This window comes from Branchiostoma lanceolatum, chromosome 5 (assembly GCF_035083965.1).
Source record: "Branchiostoma lanceolatum isolate klBraLanc5 chromosome 5, klBraLanc5.hap2, whole genome shotgun sequence".
Taxonomy (NCBI): Eukaryota; Metazoa; Chordata; class Leptocardii; order Amphioxiformes; family Branchiostomatidae; genus Branchiostoma; species Branchiostoma lanceolatum.
The window spans coordinates 20,382,559-20,399,492 of record NC_089726.1 but is presented as its reverse complement, the minus strand read 5'-3'; the positions used below and the strand labels follow the sequence as shown (position 1 = coordinate 20,399,492).

General features: G+C 43.2%; 2 protein-coding genes across 2 annotated transcripts in view; one reads left to right on the top strand and one right to left on the bottom strand.

Moving 5' to 3' along the window:
* Positions 1-766: 766 nt before the first annotated feature.
* Positions 767-1,383, top strand: LOC136435944 (kelch-like protein 24a). The gene is made up of 2 exons (XM_066429655.1): positions 767-1,081; positions 1,192-1,383. Exons 1-2 carry the CDS (start codon positions 767-769, stop codon positions 1,381-1,383), a joined length of 507 nt encoding a protein of 168 aa, XP_066285752.1.
* A 9,542-nt stretch (positions 1,384-10,925) lies between these two features.
* Positions 10,926-16,934, bottom strand: part of LOC136435666 (uncharacterized) — a 6,538-nt gene continuing 529 nt past the window's right edge. The window contains exons 2-3 of the mRNA XM_066429313.1: positions 12,283-12,430; positions 10,926-12,085 (exon numbers count right to left, since the gene is read on the bottom strand). Coding sequence (XP_066285410.1) covers positions 11,032-12,085; positions 12,283-12,430 — 1,202 coding nt within the window. The 3' untranslated portion in view covers positions 10,926-11,031. The remainder of the gene's footprint in view (positions 12,086-12,282; positions 12,431-16,934) is intronic.

The following is a 16,934-nucleotide window of genomic DNA, read 5'->3' as shown; positions in this document are numbered from 1 at the left end:
AAGGGTTAAGCATGAAGAATCAGCTTGAAGACTGATACACACGACTAGAAAAGTTTATTGGGGGGATTAGATCTTCAGACAGCATTCCGCCAGTTTTCATCAGCTCTGAATGGGTCGTCACAGGCACCGGAGGTCAGGGGTCACACAGGTCACAAGGGAATATACAACTGATTTTCATTTAACACATTTTGTTGCATTCTAGGATTGGGGCATAATGGCAGCAGGACAGAGATCACCGGCGTCATCTGACTTCTACCACAAACCATACGCAGGCGCCCTCTTGCAGGGCTTAGAGGGACTGCGATCTAACAGCCTGCTGGTAGACGTCGTCCTTTGCGTTGCTGGGAAAGATATTCCATGTCACCGTGTAGTCCTCGCCGCTTGCCGCGGATATTTCCAAGCCATGTTCTGCAACGGGCTTCGTGAAAGTAAGGAGCACAAGGTGACCATTCACGAAGTCAGTACCAGCACTTTAGAGCTTCTCGTTGACTACGCGTACACATCAAAAGTCACCATCACGGATCACACTGATTGAACCTCCTAGAAGGGGCCAGCTTCTTTCAGATCCAACCTGTTTTCGATGCATGTATGAAGTTCCTATCTGAGTCTGTGCGCTGAAAACTGTCAAAGCATGCTGAGTACCCGGGCCTCATGCTGTCCCCTGAGTTAGAGAAAAGGGCATCCACACTGTGGGCCTTGAATGACTTCCTAGCCGGCGGTCAGCAAGACACCCAAGTTTCTTCATCTGACAAAGGATCAGCTCATCATGCTCATCTCATCAGACGACCTCAATGCTACAGAAGAAACTGTGTACATGGCGGTGATGAAATGGATCAACCACGACACAAGGACAAGGAAGAAGGAGATGAAAGAGCTGATGGAACTGGTCAGGTTCCCCTTCATGGACAGGATGTACTTCTTAGAGAAGGTGGAGACAAACAACGCTGTATGCAAGTCTTGCCCAGATATCGTGATGGAAACTCGAAGATACCAGCTGTTCCCAGGGGAGGTCCAGTCGCCGCGCACCCGTCCACGCCGTGCCAGCGGTCTGAGGGAGGCAGTGGTGGCTATCGGAGGGAGGGTAATATCAAGGGAAGGAATAGTTCGCTCAGAGTCAGACTCCCTCATAATGGCCTGCTCTGCTGAGCGGCATCAAGCACAAGTTGGGCTCCTTTAACACACATGATGCAGGGTAGTGACTTTGGATTCGCTGTGGCTGTTCTCGGTACCAGTGACATCGTTGTGTCTGTTGGTCGGAGTTCCACCAAAGCAGTGTGGCTGTATCACGTAGAACTGGACAGCTGGGCCAGACGTGCTCCCATGAACGTTAGCCGGTCATTTCACAAGCTGGCAGTGGTGCAAGCTGGCAGTGGTGCAAGGTAGAGTGTATGCCATCGGTGGCAGAGACCACAGACTTGCACTAGCTTCGGTAGAGGTGTACGACCGAAGATTGAACAAGTGGACCGAAGGCTTAGCTCCGCTCCCAGAACCGAGATACCGCCACGCCGCAGCAGTGTTAGACGGCAGCATATACGTGATTGGCGGATGCAACGATGACCGCAAACCAACGTCCACAGTGTACCGTTTCAGCCCGTCGGGAGACACTCAATGGCATGCCAATGAGTGACGTACCTGTAACATGTCGTAACATCTCTGCTTCAGCTCTCAACGGTAGCATCTATGTTGCTTGGCTTTCGGGTGTTTATAGTTTTCTGCCAGGTGAAGATGGCGGTTTTTGGAGTCAGGTAACGACAGAAGGTGTTCCGAGTTTGCACGGGATGACCGTCTTCGGAGGAAGGATTTACATATGCGGAGGGTATCACAGCCGCAATCAGTATCATGAAGCCAGAAAAGTCTTGTGTCTTGATCCAGAGACTAAGTCACTTAACCATGTGGGAACCATGCCAAAGGGTCTCTACGGCCATGCTTGCATAACTACACTCATATGAAATAGACGGATTTGAACGACAAAGAATGATGATGTCGTAGGTGGGATTTACACGAAAACTGCCATGTCATTGTGCATGTTCATACGCGTTCTAACGACATTCCCCGAACCCAGAAGAAGTGGGTGTTTTATTGCGATCCGATTTACGACAAAAAGAAACCGTTTTTCTTGTTAGTTTACATAATTGAGAAAGGGTCCCACATTTAATGTCAGTGCCATATTCTGTGGGTTTGCAGTATTACAATTGGGTCTTTGTCTTACAATGTACATTGTATATCCCAAATTGTTAAGCCTTGAGTAGTGCTCACTACCAGCTAAGGTTTTGCCTTAGAATTAGATATACTTAAGCATAGATTTTATATTAGTACATGTGTCTTCATTCATTCATAATAACTTTCAAATTGTTAGAAAGACAATTATCATAGATATAGAGATAATAATTTCACCTTGTATTTATTACTGTTACACTTGTGGTACTTCTCTTAATATGTTGAAACAAACTATCAATCAATTACATGCTGTTGAATGAAGCTTTGTCTGCTGTGTGGCATTATTTGTCCAAATTAAGTGAGATCTTTACTGCAGGTTTGAAATTCAATAAATCAGATCAGCCATTAAATTAAGTATCGATTGAATTAAGTATATCCTAGGACAGAAAAAAGCAAGTTAACAAGTTACCACCGTGAAGCTTTAATTTTTCGGACAGTTGCCCCATATTGCTACATTTGCTGCTGTGTCATGCAGAAGTAATGTTTAATTCCTAGTGTAATTCCTTATGTTTAGTGTTTAGTTCCATGGTCTATCTTTGCTCATCATGTCATGACAGCCACACATCTCTGCAGTAAAATTTTCTAGAGATAGGTGGCGCTTTTGATACATGAGCTTTGTTTACACAACACTTTATTCTGCCCCAAAACAAGTTTACTGCAAATGTAGGAACGCAACCCTTTTTGACGTGTGAAAAATGCCGTTCTCAATAAATCATTGATTGATTAGTTGATAAAGGTATAGACATTGTGAATTATAATCAAGTCAATTTAGACTGTGAAATGGAAACTACAATATTGGACCACAACAAGCGACGGCATTTTGCACTTTTATTAGGTAGCTTAGTACAGTACAATTCTAATTCTATCTGTAGTATAGTACAAGACAGTTTGGCACTTTATGCTACACTGTACTGGTATTAGCTTGTCATAACTGTAAGTCAAAAGTTTAACAAAAGTTAGAATAAACTGCAAGAATCTTTTTTGAATCTAACATATTCAGGTACCTGCTCAAATATGTTAGTACAGAAACACATACACTCAGATATATTGCTTTTGAGTACATCGTGTAGCTTTAAAGTAAATATCACCAAGATTGGGCCTTATTTTTCTTCTTTTAACTAGCATAATAAAGTGATTTTTTTTTAAAGATAAGGCCATGTTGCAGCAGAACTTCAATTTTTGTATCTTTTGACCTGGACGTGCTATGGTCTTGATTTTTTTGGTGTCAGATAGCTTGTGATGTAATAAAAAAGTGGTGTAGGTTTGGGCCCCCTAGCAGCTTGCTCTGGAACTGCAGGGGTGTTATTTTGAAAATCTTCTAAGGAGAATAAATGAACAAAGGAACGACGGATTTCCATGATATTTAGTATGCAGGTAGCTTAAACAGAGATGTACTGCAGAGATGTATGCAGATCTGCTTCAACCTCCTCACTGTCGCAACTGTGGACGTCTTCGCTTGGGTAACCTTCGGCTCAAGGTCACTGTCCAAGATCCAGCCGTTTGTGAACGGTTTCCTGACCCTTGCTGGGAACTGTGCAATGGTCTTGATGTGGTATTTCTTCAAGGACGTCAGCGCCTTGTATGACTTGTATGCGCTCATTACGGTTTCGGCTGGAACTGCAACAGCCTTGCTGATTGTAAAGCCGCTGTGTCTTTTGTGTTACAAGCAGTTTCTGATCTGATGGAAATGTGATGTAGGCAGGGCTAATATATACACCTGTATAACGAAATACAACTTTTAGGGAGCTGAAGTTTATTTATGTGTTTTTTGTTCTAAGGGAACATTCTTGCGGAAAAGGGAACTATTTTATCCAGACAATTCTGCAAAGCTAAAAAAGAATTGATATCATTTATTTTATTACTATTAATTTTGTACCTGTCAATCTGTAGAAATGTATTCTTAGATGGCCCTACAAAATAGTCTGTGTTGTTTTGTAGTGTCAATAAACTTTGTTCTGCTGTACGACTTTCCAGATCTTTTATTCTACAACGACAAAGTCAACATAGTGATCTGGATCTATAGTTTCTTTAGTTATCATGCTAATATCTTAATCCTTTCAACAAAGCATACTATACACACTCAGTTTACTTATGCCCTTCGATATGGTCAACGTAGCACAAGTCAACTGTTTCAGTATAGTACGAGTAGTCCTAGATGATCTTCTTTTGACCGGCCCCGTCAAAATATGGTGCAAGTCAGAAAATGGTCAAAATATTTCCGTCCAACCTCTGCTTGGAGAGTAGTAATCCAACACTTACGGTGGTCTAGATCTGAATGAATGAATGGCCGGGCCCTGTAAAGAACTCTAGTATCACCATATGAAAAAAAAATGCAAGACCTTCAAAGCAATAGGCGTCATGTTGTGTATTCTTTACCAAGTACTGTTACAAATTGAATCACGGAACCAGTACAATCAAGTTCTGTCAAAATGTAGCTTCATAATTTGTGACTAATAGGTTTGTAAATAATATCACACAGAAGATATTGCATACTGAATGACAAAGAGTTGAGGCATTATATTCATATGGATGCTATCACTCTATGAATCAAGAAGATCACAAGATGTTAACTGAAGGAGTGGTCAATGTAATTTGTTTGTTACAGACGACCGTACAGCCAGTAAGATTACGGTGTGGTATATCGCCGTTTTAAACAATGGGTCGCGATTGTGTATCTGTTATCCTTTCATCGTTGTGCTCATCAGAGTTTAAATTTTTGAATTTTACATAGTTCTCTGTCTTTTTGCATGCTATGGCGCGGTCAAATTCGTCGTAGGATGTCGTACTAGTGACCGGCCTTCGCCGAGAAGGTTATGTTTTTTTGCAATTGATGTCGTACGGTTTTCAAGCAGGCTGTGACAAAACCAATCGCCTACAATTATTTAAGAAAAGGTTTTCGTAGTGTAATAACTTAAAGACAGTTGAATTCTACGTTAAGACTACCCTCAGTTTGCCACCATACGACGGTTGTACAACGAATGTGACCAGACCCTTACACTCGCTGTGCACTACATGGCGCCTTTCTTCCGGATAGTAGTATCTGGATTACATACTAACGTCAACTTTTACACTTAAGTTCTTAACTGATAAGATTAAGATCATATTTCCGTCGTGTACAGATGAGAAGTGGTCAACTTCAAGATTTTTCAATATTGCTTGACAATAGATCATCTATAGGGTGTCTGCAGTCACGTGATTGTGACGTCAGCATTTTCCGCCTTGTTGGCTGGTTCAAGTTAGAAATTTGAATCTGTACATGTAAAACACCTTTCTCACGCGGCGGACATGATAGAATGAAGACGAGGCCAATGAGGCAATGAAGCAAAAATAATGTACAGATTTAGTTTTTCCTCCTAAATCACATTAAGTTTTAAAATATGATATCCAAGTATCAATATTACAACTAATGCAATGTACAAAAAAGATGCAGCAATTTAAAGCTTCGTTGACCGATCCCATAGTCTCCGCCCTCCTCTGTCAGAGCGTCGAAATGCAAAATAAAAGCATACAAATGCAAATATTTGACGGTCATGCAGCCACTTCCTCATTGGTCGATTCTCTAATTGTCAGGTCATCATTGGCTAAACTGGTAATTGTGATTGACAGTTAGGATCGGTCTGATGTTTGCCACAAGGGCCTCGTTTTCATTCTATCATGGCCGCCGCGTGAGAAAGGTCTATAGCTGCAGTAAAATGATGGCAATTTACGATGTGCACATTTGATATGTGAATGAAATATCATCTACTTAAAACTATCACTGTAAACGCGTTTAACCGTGCAGTGTAGCCGTTTGTATTATATATTGTATATTGTTACAAGGGTTAGCCCTTTATAATAGGCTAGCTGGGTAGCCCTGGCTTTATTTCTTTTCATACAGCCAAATGAATCTAATCAAAGTCAAGCTGCCCCTACGGCTGACTAGTTACGTGATGATGATGATGATGGATATCATGAGTCTGAACCCACCAACCAACATGGTGAGTGTGACGTCACGTGCAGTGCAGACACTCTATAGCAGTCGACCATTGAAGAGTTACACTGGATTTCATATCATACCAGATAACATGCATTGACTTGTTACACATTACACACTAGATAATTTAGACATTACAACAAGGTGTCCTCTTGAATATCTTAGAATACAATATCATTTATGTAGTCTTATTACCTTCGCGACGAATGGTTTCGTCGAGTAGGTTATTCGATGATGCTTGTCTGTGTGTCTGTTAGTGAACAGAATAAGTCGAGAACGCCTGGATGGTTTGTTGTCGTATTTGGTGTGTCGGTGTGTATGTGGGAAATCTCAAGATGATTAGATTTTGGGCGAAGTGTTTTGCATAATTAACGAGAAAAGTGTAAAAATGTGTTAGATTGTATGCTCATACTATGCTTTCTGGTTGCGACGTGTGGGCTGTATTGTTTCAGGGGATATTGACACGGGTAAATGGGTGCAAAGTTGGTCATGAGGGGTCATGAGGCAGGCAGGAAACGTCAGTTACTGACAGGGACAAATTGGCTATCAGCCAGCTGTAGGGCAGATACAAGAGATAGACTTGCCCATATAGGCAGTAATGCTTTAAAGCACTAAAACAAGGGCTCAGAAAAGGATTCACCTTAATTGCAAGCCCCCAAAATTCTTATGCACCAGAAAGCCACATCTGTCTACTTTAGAATCATGCAAAGAAAATAGACAGTTGACCAGCTCGTTCTCTCGTAACAGCTGACAGACGAAAACAATCGTCAACTTTGACCTACTCCCAGCCTGGAAGAGTCCACTCGGAGCATGTGAAACCAAACCACAAAGATATCTCCTTACACCAATTAAAAGACTGAAACATACAAATTTTGACCAAAGTTGGATATACACGGCCTTATATGAGTAAGAACAGTCATTAATGCAGTGCCACAGCATGGGAATACCGAGCATGTCTGTGTGTCTGTTAGTGAACACGATAAGTCGAGAATTCTTGGAAGGATTGTCTTGGTATTTGGTATGTTGGTAGGTCTCGATGAAACCTGAAAATGATTAGATTTTGGGCCCCCTATCGGTTTGTTACGGTACTGCAGCGGAACTTCCTGTTATGATATCTCGTGTTGTGGACATGCTATGGAACTGATTTTTGAGTGGTAGATAGCTCGTTGGGCAGAGAGTAAGTGGTATAGGTTTGGGCCCCCTAGCAACTTTTTTGGAACTGCAGGGGTAGGTTTTGCTTCAGACTTTGAAAGGGAATAACTCAAGAAGGGCTTGATGGAAGGTCATGATTTTTTGCATGTACATAGCTTGAGCGATGATGTACATGATTGGATACTTATTATGCAAATCAGTAACTAATTTGCATAATTAATGAGGAAAGTTTATACATTCATCAATTTCCATGATAGGACTCGCAAACATGTGACATATGTAACTGAGGAAGAGAGAAATATTAATAGATATCAGCTATGCAAATGAGAACCTCATTTACATAATTAATGAGAAAAAAATATAACTCGAGATGGGCTTGATGGATGGTCATGATTTTTGGTATGTAGATAGCTTATGTGATGCTTTGTATGATTGGATGATAATTATGCAAATCAGATTATAATTAATGAGGCAATTTTAAAAACCTGCTGTGTTCCATGATATGACTATTCAAATATGTGACATTTGTAACTGAGGAAGAGAGGAATGTCAATAGATAGAAATTATGCAAATGTAGGCCTAATTTGCATAATTCATGAGAAACTACTATCATTCCATACTAGTAAATAACGGCAATTTCATACTTGTTGCATTTAGAAGTTGTGTGAATGTGAACACCATTGAATCAAATTATGCTAAAGGAGCTTATTTGCATTATTGATGAAAAATGTTAGCATAACCTTCTTTGTTAAGCTCATAATCATAACAAGGAGGTTTGGACAACTTATGTTATTTGGGTGAGGAGGATCAACTGGTATGATTTTTGATTGATGAAAAACACTCCTAATACGTCAGTCATAAAGGTCAAAATCATTTCGCGAAGGTATGAGGTCGTAGAACTCTTGTTTTAGATATTATATTATGTTAATTACAATCGTTGGTGGGTGTATCATGCTTTATCTGAAAGGTTTTCTTGTAGCCCTTTTGATCATTTCACATCTTATAGACTATTAAGCATGCTTTTCTTTCTTTTTATATCAAACGCATGAACACACACACCTCTATATCATTATCACATTATTAGTGTGCATACCCGAGCACTAGAGAACCTGGTTAATAAAAACAGCTTCTTGATACCTTAATCACCATCATGGTTAATATAATGCTTAATTGATGAGCAATACTAAAAATATTAATTATCGTATCGCACATTTGGACTTTGAATTCTAAGGATTGTACTACACGGACTCGTATATAGATTATCAGTACGGTAGGAATCTTTTGACCTACCCAACAGAGGTATGATACTTTGACCATTTTCTAGACTTTCTTGTTTAGTTTTCAAACGCTGGGCCGGTTATTTACAGCCTTATTTACAAATGTGCCATCAGTCGCATCCCCTTGTCGCCGGGTGTTGGTCAGAAACAACAGTTGAGGCGCGCGATAAAGCCCCCCCCCCCCCCCTCACTGGAAACGCGGCACGCTGGCGTCGCTGGGTCCTAAACCGTTGGATTTGTGCTACCCTTGACTTCATAATGGGAATTTAATTCAAAACGTACAAGTATGACAAAAAAAGACAACAAAACACACAAAGCTTAAAAAGATCCATTTTTTGTCGATGAAATTCGTTGAGGGCTTTGTCAATTCGATCGGCCGCAGCGACGCCGCCAGCGTGCCGCGGGTCCAGTGAGAGGGGGCTTAAGAGAAGGTGAAAATTATCCCTGGTTATTTTCCTTTTTTTCTGGCCAGCATTTTTGGCAGATTTTGTCCAAGAGTAGGGCATTGTCCCTTTGAATCGGTAGAACAGGTAGGGAAAGGACAGTTAGGTGGGATGTGCGAAAGGAGACAACTGGGTACGCCGAGTAATGTACATCTGAAAAAGGTGTCTCTATGGTCTTCTCTTGTAGCTCGAGAATGACCCTTGCCTTGTTTCTGTGAGATTCTTTGGTCTAGCTTGTAGACAAGCGACGTCAGTAAAGAACTTTCTTTTTGTTTGAAATAAACGGCACCATCTTTTAAACATCTTCACTTCTGTATACTTTCCTACTGGCTGCCATTGTTAAGAACTATGAATTTCAAACGTTAACGCGTTTTCAGCCCTCACTTTTTGGGGATCCTCTACATTTGTGTCAACTAAGCAAACTTACTACGTAGTAGTTATCTCCATGAAAAATGGAGATATAATTGTGTGTGTGTGTGTGTGTGTGTGTGTGTGTGTGTGTGTGTGTGTGTGTGTGTTTGTGTGTGTGTGTGTGTGTGTGTGTGTATGTGTTTCGGCACTACTGTAGTCAGCATGACTCAAGAACCTCTTCATGGATTACGGTGATATTTGGTATGTGGGCGGGTGTTATGAAGCCGAAAGTCAAGGTTGATGTTGGGCCCCCTGGTATGTGACCTTGGTACTGCAGCAGAACTTCCGTTTTTGTATCTTTTGATCTGGACGTGCTATGGTCTTGATTTTCGAGTGGCTGATAGCCTGTGATGTAATAAAGATGTGGTGTAGGTTTGGGCCCCTAGCAGCTTGCTCTGAAACTGCAGGGGCGCTATTGTGAAAATCTTCTAAGGAGAATAACTGAACAAAGAAACGACGGTTTTCCATGATATTAAGTATGCAGGTAGTTCAGACTGAGATGTACTTAATGAAGTGCAAGTTATGCTAATTGGGAATTGATTTGCATAATCAATGAGTAAAATCTATATTTGCAGTGTTTTCCATAATATGACTCAAATACATGTAACATTCGTAGTTTATGGTAAGTAGAACATCAAGAGATAACAATTATGCAAATAAATACATAATTTGCATAACTGATGCAAAAGCACCACAATTCATCTAAATGGTAGATGATAGGTCTGTCAATATTGTGACATGTGTAAGTTGGTTAAAGGTGTTCATGACCAAGCATATATTATGTAAATGTGCAAGTCATTTGCATAAACAGAATAGTTCATGGAGATATGCGGTCGCGGAACTCTTGTTGATGATCGTTTTGAAGTAGCACAGGAAGTACTGTTGAGAGTCACAGGGGCCCATCACTGCTTGTTGTGCAATGAAAGGATCGACGTTTCAGAACAACTCTACCGGTTGCGAACAATTTCCTGTCAAGTGCATTATGGGATGTTTGTAGGGATGACAACAAAGTTACTTGCCCTCATTGGAGCCCATGATAAGACCCACTAAAGTAAGGCCCTATTAAAGTACTTACCTTAACTTCAATCTTAAAAACACTTCTCCACCAGGAAGTCACAGGGGTATACTTGATAAACATGCAAAGAAAACAGAGGGTTGTACAGCTCAAACTCGCAAAACGCCACCCGGAAGTAAACAGACCCTATCTCTGACCTAGTTTCCGGCCATACCCATCCGCATGACCCAACAACTCACATATGTTCTTACGCCACTAAAACTGCTGAACTAAACAATTTTCAACTAAAATGGGAAAGCTAAGACCTACCTGTTCCTTCTGACCAAAAAAGTCTCCAGATTGGGCAAAAAATTTCAAGGAAAAGAAAGGTTTCAAAGATTTTAAGTAGGGACTATAAACGAGTTCAAAGATTGCGCAACTCAACTAAGCCCTGTACCCATGTCCGCCATGTTGGAGGGTTAAAGGACTTAAAGGAGTAGGTTTAACGAGGTGCATTTTGTTATTACAATCACAGGCAAAGGCAGAGACCTGTCTGCTCAAGGCTCAACCAATAAGTATCACCGAAAATCCCATCACGAGACCCAGGGTTACCCAGGCCTGGGCGGCTTCCCAGGTTGTTTGGCCTCCGCTCGTGTCGTTCAGTAGGCAGTCCCCACAGACCGATGCTGTTGTGCCCAGAATGGCCACCTGCTCGGCTGGACAGGACACGTTAGAGCTGAACAGGTGGACACTACCGTTGGGAAAGATATCGAACTCTTCGGATGTGAAATTCAGAATGGGTCGGCTGCAGTTTTGGACAGGGAAAGTTTGCTCCAATGAGCTGTGTCGTACGGACGAGAAAGGTCGACATGAGTCTACGAATGGGTCGTAGAAAGAGTTGGGAAGGCAGTGTTCTGCGCTGTTTTCGCAACTCTCATCAGCATCAAAGTTGAACAGATGAGTTATTGGGATGCAGCGAGAGCACCAAATGTGAAACCCGACGACAAAGAGACAATGTAAATTTCTGGTTGCTTCAAGGGAAAGTCCTTCGCAAAGAGCGCAGTGAATGTTTTTGTAAATCTTATGATCGCCCTTCAGTAACAGGTCATAGGACCTGCAAGCAGTTGCATTACAATTTTCATTCGACATGTCGACTTCATGGGGAATACATCGCCTTGCCTGTACATTATCAGGATTGAATTCTAGTTTTACAGTTCCAGGACAATCTCCATACCCGCTAAGGATGTCGTTGTACATTTGTGCGCCTCCAACGGGATGTGCGGATGAATTAGTCAACCCAGTGCACACGGGTACTACGTCCCATGTGATTACGTCTTCCATACTTACATTGTTACAACGAGCACAGAATATGTTTCTGAAGTTGACATTTGTTGAGCCATCTTGCACGGGCATCCGGTAGATCAGGTCAGCCGGGTTGTAGGGATCAGCATGTTTTGAACATTGGTATCTTGTGACGTCATCCATACAGTCGTCAGGGCAGTCAGCGACCAACCAATAAGCCACCTCGTCATGCTGATGATGATGATAGCCTGGCAGACACTTCCACTTGTGATGGTGACGATCAGATGACGTTTGAGCTGCTGTGTTGCACATTTCCCTGTGTTGTGGAGGCAAAAGAATTATAATGTCATTATTACGAAAGAAATTTGTCTTTGCCTAATTTTCTAATTGCCTAAACTTCACTCCCATCCCTCCCGTTTACACTCTAGATGTGTCTATAGCATCTTTCACAAAGTCACAAAGTTCAGCTGTCTACAACTATGCCTCTAGAAATCTGCGTAATAGTCTACGTACTCAAAGTCTCTACAGCAGTCTCTGAACAAGCTGCAGTCCTGGTCGCACTGGCACTGATCACTACTCCAGTAATGTGACTCGCATCTTCCCTGACAGGATACGCGCAAGCTGCCACACATTTCAGTAAGAAAATCCGAAGACGTGGGATCTACAAAAGATAAGAAACAGCAAACAATGAATATGTGTTGATGGTGGAAAATGGGCTAATGTTCTGTATTCTGAAAACGTTCATTGTAAACTACTGTTTTGCAATTGAAAACAACACTCTGATCTTCATTGTAAACTACTGTTTTGCAATTGAAAACAACACTCTGATCTTCATGATACAGTAGCAGGGCTCGAAATTCATTTTTGGAAATAGGTGCACTGGTGCACCCAACCAAGAGACTTAGGTGCACAGAAAGAAATTATGCACCACATAAAATAAAGTTGAATGTCAGCAATACATAATTAGAGTTTAATGCTCTTATGATTGTAATTAAGAACTTCACAATCTGCAATCAAATTTCAAACAAGTAATACATCAAATAAAGTGCAATAAAGGGTTCTATTGCTTTTTCTCATACTGTTTACTAGTGTACAATGGTACCGTTACTTTATAGCCTACAAAAATATCTAGGTGCACCAGTGCACCTACAGTCAAAAATTAGGTGCACAGCTCCAATTTTGGGTGCACACAGGTGCACATGCACCCAGTATTTCGAGCCCTGAGTAGACATGAGAAAAGATCTGCATTTTCCTTGTAACGTTCTTTGTCCATCTAATGACACTAGCCAAACTGGTGCTCTCATTTGCTGATAAACCCTGGGTGTCAGACTCTATATATAGCTAGCGGGGTTTACTTCGGTAGCGCATGGCAGTTATCCCCACCGACCTAGATTGGTGTTCCAAGTAAGATTTCATCCAGGAAGTTTATCTCACTAGTACTGGGTCGGGGGTATCCCTGACTCGACTCCCCCGAGCACTAATCTTGGTCGATGGGGATAACTGCCTTGCGATGCCGAACGAATTGGCTGTCGGTCCCGCTAGAGTCAGGCACCCAGGGTATTGCTGTTAATGCCGAAATTTGGATGTATAGTTACGCTGATTTTGTCACGATGTATATTCAACTGGCGATCTGATAGATGTCAAGTAATGACAATAAGGATTACCCAAACGTTTATTATCTCCATGAAAAAAAGGCTTTTTCATGGAGGTACTGTTTTGCGTGTGTTTGTGTCACCGGATGCTTAAAGTCAGCATAACTGTAGAACATGTAGATGGATTGTAACGATATTTGGTATGTGGGTAGGTGTCGGGAGGATCTAGGAGGAAGGTCAAGGTCGATTTTGGGCCCCCTGGTATGTGTCACTGGAACTGCAATGGCGTATTTGTCAAAATCTTTTAAGAAGAATAACTGAAGAAAGGAGCAACAGATTTTCATATTATGTACTATGCAGGTAGCTTAGACAGAGCTGTATACAATGAACTGCAAATTATGCAAATTGACTTAATTTGCAGAAGCAATGAGGAAAATCTATATTTGCAGTGTTGTCCATTGCATATTGTGGCACCCGCATCTGTCAGTAGCTATTTATAGCGAAAGTGGGTCACTTCTGGGCCCGACAGGTGTGGGTCATACCATTGCGCGATATAGAATGGGGGGAACTGGTTTCATAAAAAACAAAGTTTCATGGAGATTTTGGGTCACAAAGGGCCTGTCACACTTGTGCGTATAACATGAGCGTGTGAGTTGCGTGTTAACATTTTTGTCATACGCCGGCGTGCGCCCAACACGCACCTAATGCGTTTCTCAATCGTTTTGTGATAGTTTTAGGCACGCAGGCATACGCAAGGCACGGCCCAGCACGCCTGATAGTTTTGAAACTACCGAAAACTTTCGTGCGAACGCTGGGACGCAACTCAGACGTTATAAGAACGAAGTTCACACGTCCGACATCGGTCGAGTAAGGTACGAGCGCGCTTTGTGTTCGCGCTCCAATCGCCGTAATACGCTTCTCTTGCGGCACGATCTCTGCGCAGCGACCACATCGCGTACTTGCAGCGCAGATACAACGCTTGATGATCGACCGTATAGCGAATAAGAATATACGTCACGAATTAGTGCCGTTCGGGCAGCGCATTGCACGTACCAGTACACGTCTGACAAACGCACAGATAGCTAACGGATATCGTTCACATAGCGTGCTCGACGAACATCCGGGGCATATTCCAGATTTGGTATAAATACGAGGACACCTCTGACTCCGAGGTGGATAGACCTTCCGAACATGGCAGATCCAGGCCATAACCGGCGACACCCCATGCTTGCTGTCATCCAACACCAGCATGACATCGTCAACCTACAACTCCATCTCCTTCGTCAAAGAAAGAGAAGAAGGAGAAGAGCACGCCAAAGGACCGTCTGGGTCCGGCCGTGGATAGAGAGAAGACAACAGTTTGGGATCTATCACCAATTAATGGTGGAGCTACGAAACGAAGACACAAGGTCCTTCCATATTTACACTTCTCATTGGTTGTGACACGTGCCGGACTAGTGGCCGCAAGAAAGTACAAGTGGCAAAAATCCATTCTTCCCTCTCAATGAGGTCCTTGGGCCCATCTCCGCTCTTCCTCTTGTGTAGCCTTGTGAATATGTCCTTAATGGACCTCCACCAGCCTTTTAAGTAGGTGGCTGTCTTCTCTACCTCTTTCGCCTTTTCGTTCCATAGAGCTTCTTTTAAATCTGTACGTTTGTAGCGGATCAGCTTACTGTTCCAGAGGATATCGTTCTCCTTGATCCATTCCACCAAAGCCTTTTCTACCTCAGCATCTAGGGAGTAGCTGGTCTTCTTTGCTCGTGGCTTTTGGGGGGTAGCAGACGAGGCCTGAGGTTATGGTGATCCGGAGGTCTGCTCCTTCTCACCACCCTCGTTTGCAGGTTCGTGACCAGGGGAGTGAGACTGGACAGCTTCGCCTGATGGGGCCGGGGGACTGTCTTCAGTACCATGGCCAACACAACCATCACGGTCACCTACAGCATCAGGGGTGTTAGACGCCTCAACGGGTGTTCCAGAATTAGACGAGCCACGGCCACGGCTAGCGTGGGTGGAACACGGAACTCACGCGGAATGGCTTATAAGCCATTCCGCGTGAGTTCCGTGTTGAATTTTGACAACACACAGTTGTACGCTCAAAATATCAATTTTTTTCAGTTATGCGCGGCGCACATATAGCGTGTGAATAACGACTTCAACGCATCCAATGCGTTTGAGACACGTGTTATTTGCATATGAAGTGCGCAATACTCTTATCCTTGCAGCGAATAGCTGCGCATCAGGTGCGTGTGCTGAGCGCATTCCGAATGCCCACAACGACTGCCGGCCGCATGCCTGGCGCACTTCCGACGACTGCTAATCGAATTACGAGCGTACCCCAGGTATGAAATGTGTTGAAACGGCAGCTGCTGCCTGCTTTTCATTTTATTACAAGTTCAGACTCGACTACAAGAACAACATGGGGCGCCGGCCGAAACGTGGCTCTTCCACCCACGCTAGCCATGGCCGTGGCCGAGGCTCGTCTAATTCTGGACCACCAGTTGAGGCGTCTAACACCCCTGATGCTGTAGGCGACCGTGATGGTTGTGTTGGCCATGGTGCTAAAGACAGTCCCCCGGCCCCATCAGGCGAAGCTGTCCAGTCTCACTCCCCTGGCCACGAACCTGCAAACAAGGGTGGTGAGAAGGAGCAGACCTCCGGATCACCATAACCTCAGGCCTCGTCTGCTACCCCCCAAAAGCCACGAGCAAAGAAGACCAGCTACTCCCTAGATGCTGAGGTAGAAAAGGCTTTGGTGGAATGGATCAAGGAGAACGATATCCTCTGGAACAGTAAGCTGATCCGCTACAAACGTACAGATTTAAAAGAAGCTCTATGGAACGAAAAGGCGAAAGAGGTAGAGAAGACAGCCACCTACTTGAAAGGCTGGTGGAGGTCCATTTAGTACATATTCACAAGGCTACACAAGAGGAAGAGCGGAGATGGGCCCAAGGACCTCACTGAGAGGGAAGAATGGATTTTTGCCACTTGTACTTTCTTGCGGCCACTAGCCCGGCACGTGTCACAATCAATGAGAAGTGTAAGTATGGAAGGCCCTTGTGTCTTCGTTTCGTACATGTAGCTCCACCATTAATTGGTGATAGATCCCAAACTGTTGTCTTCTCTCTATCCACGGCCGGACCCAGACGGTCCTTTGGCGTGCTCTTCTCCTTCTTCTCTTTCTTTGACGAAGGAGATGGAGTTGTAGGTTGACGATGTCATGCTGGATGACAGCAAGCATGGGGTGTAGCCGGTTATGGCCTGGATCTGCCATGTTCGGAAGGTCTATCCACCCTGGAGTCAGAGGTGCCCTCGTATTTATACCAAATCTGGAATATGCCCCGGATGTTCGTCGAGCACGCTATGTGAATGATATCCGTTAGCTATCTGTGCGTTTGTCAGACGTGTACTGGTACGTGCAATGCGCTGCCCAATCGCAGGACGAGCGACACTAATTCGTGACGTATATTCTTATTCGCTATACGGTCGATCATCATGCGTTGTATCTGCGCTGCAAGTGCGCGATGTGGTCGCTGCGCAGAGATCGTGCCGCAAGAGAAGCGTATTACGGCGATT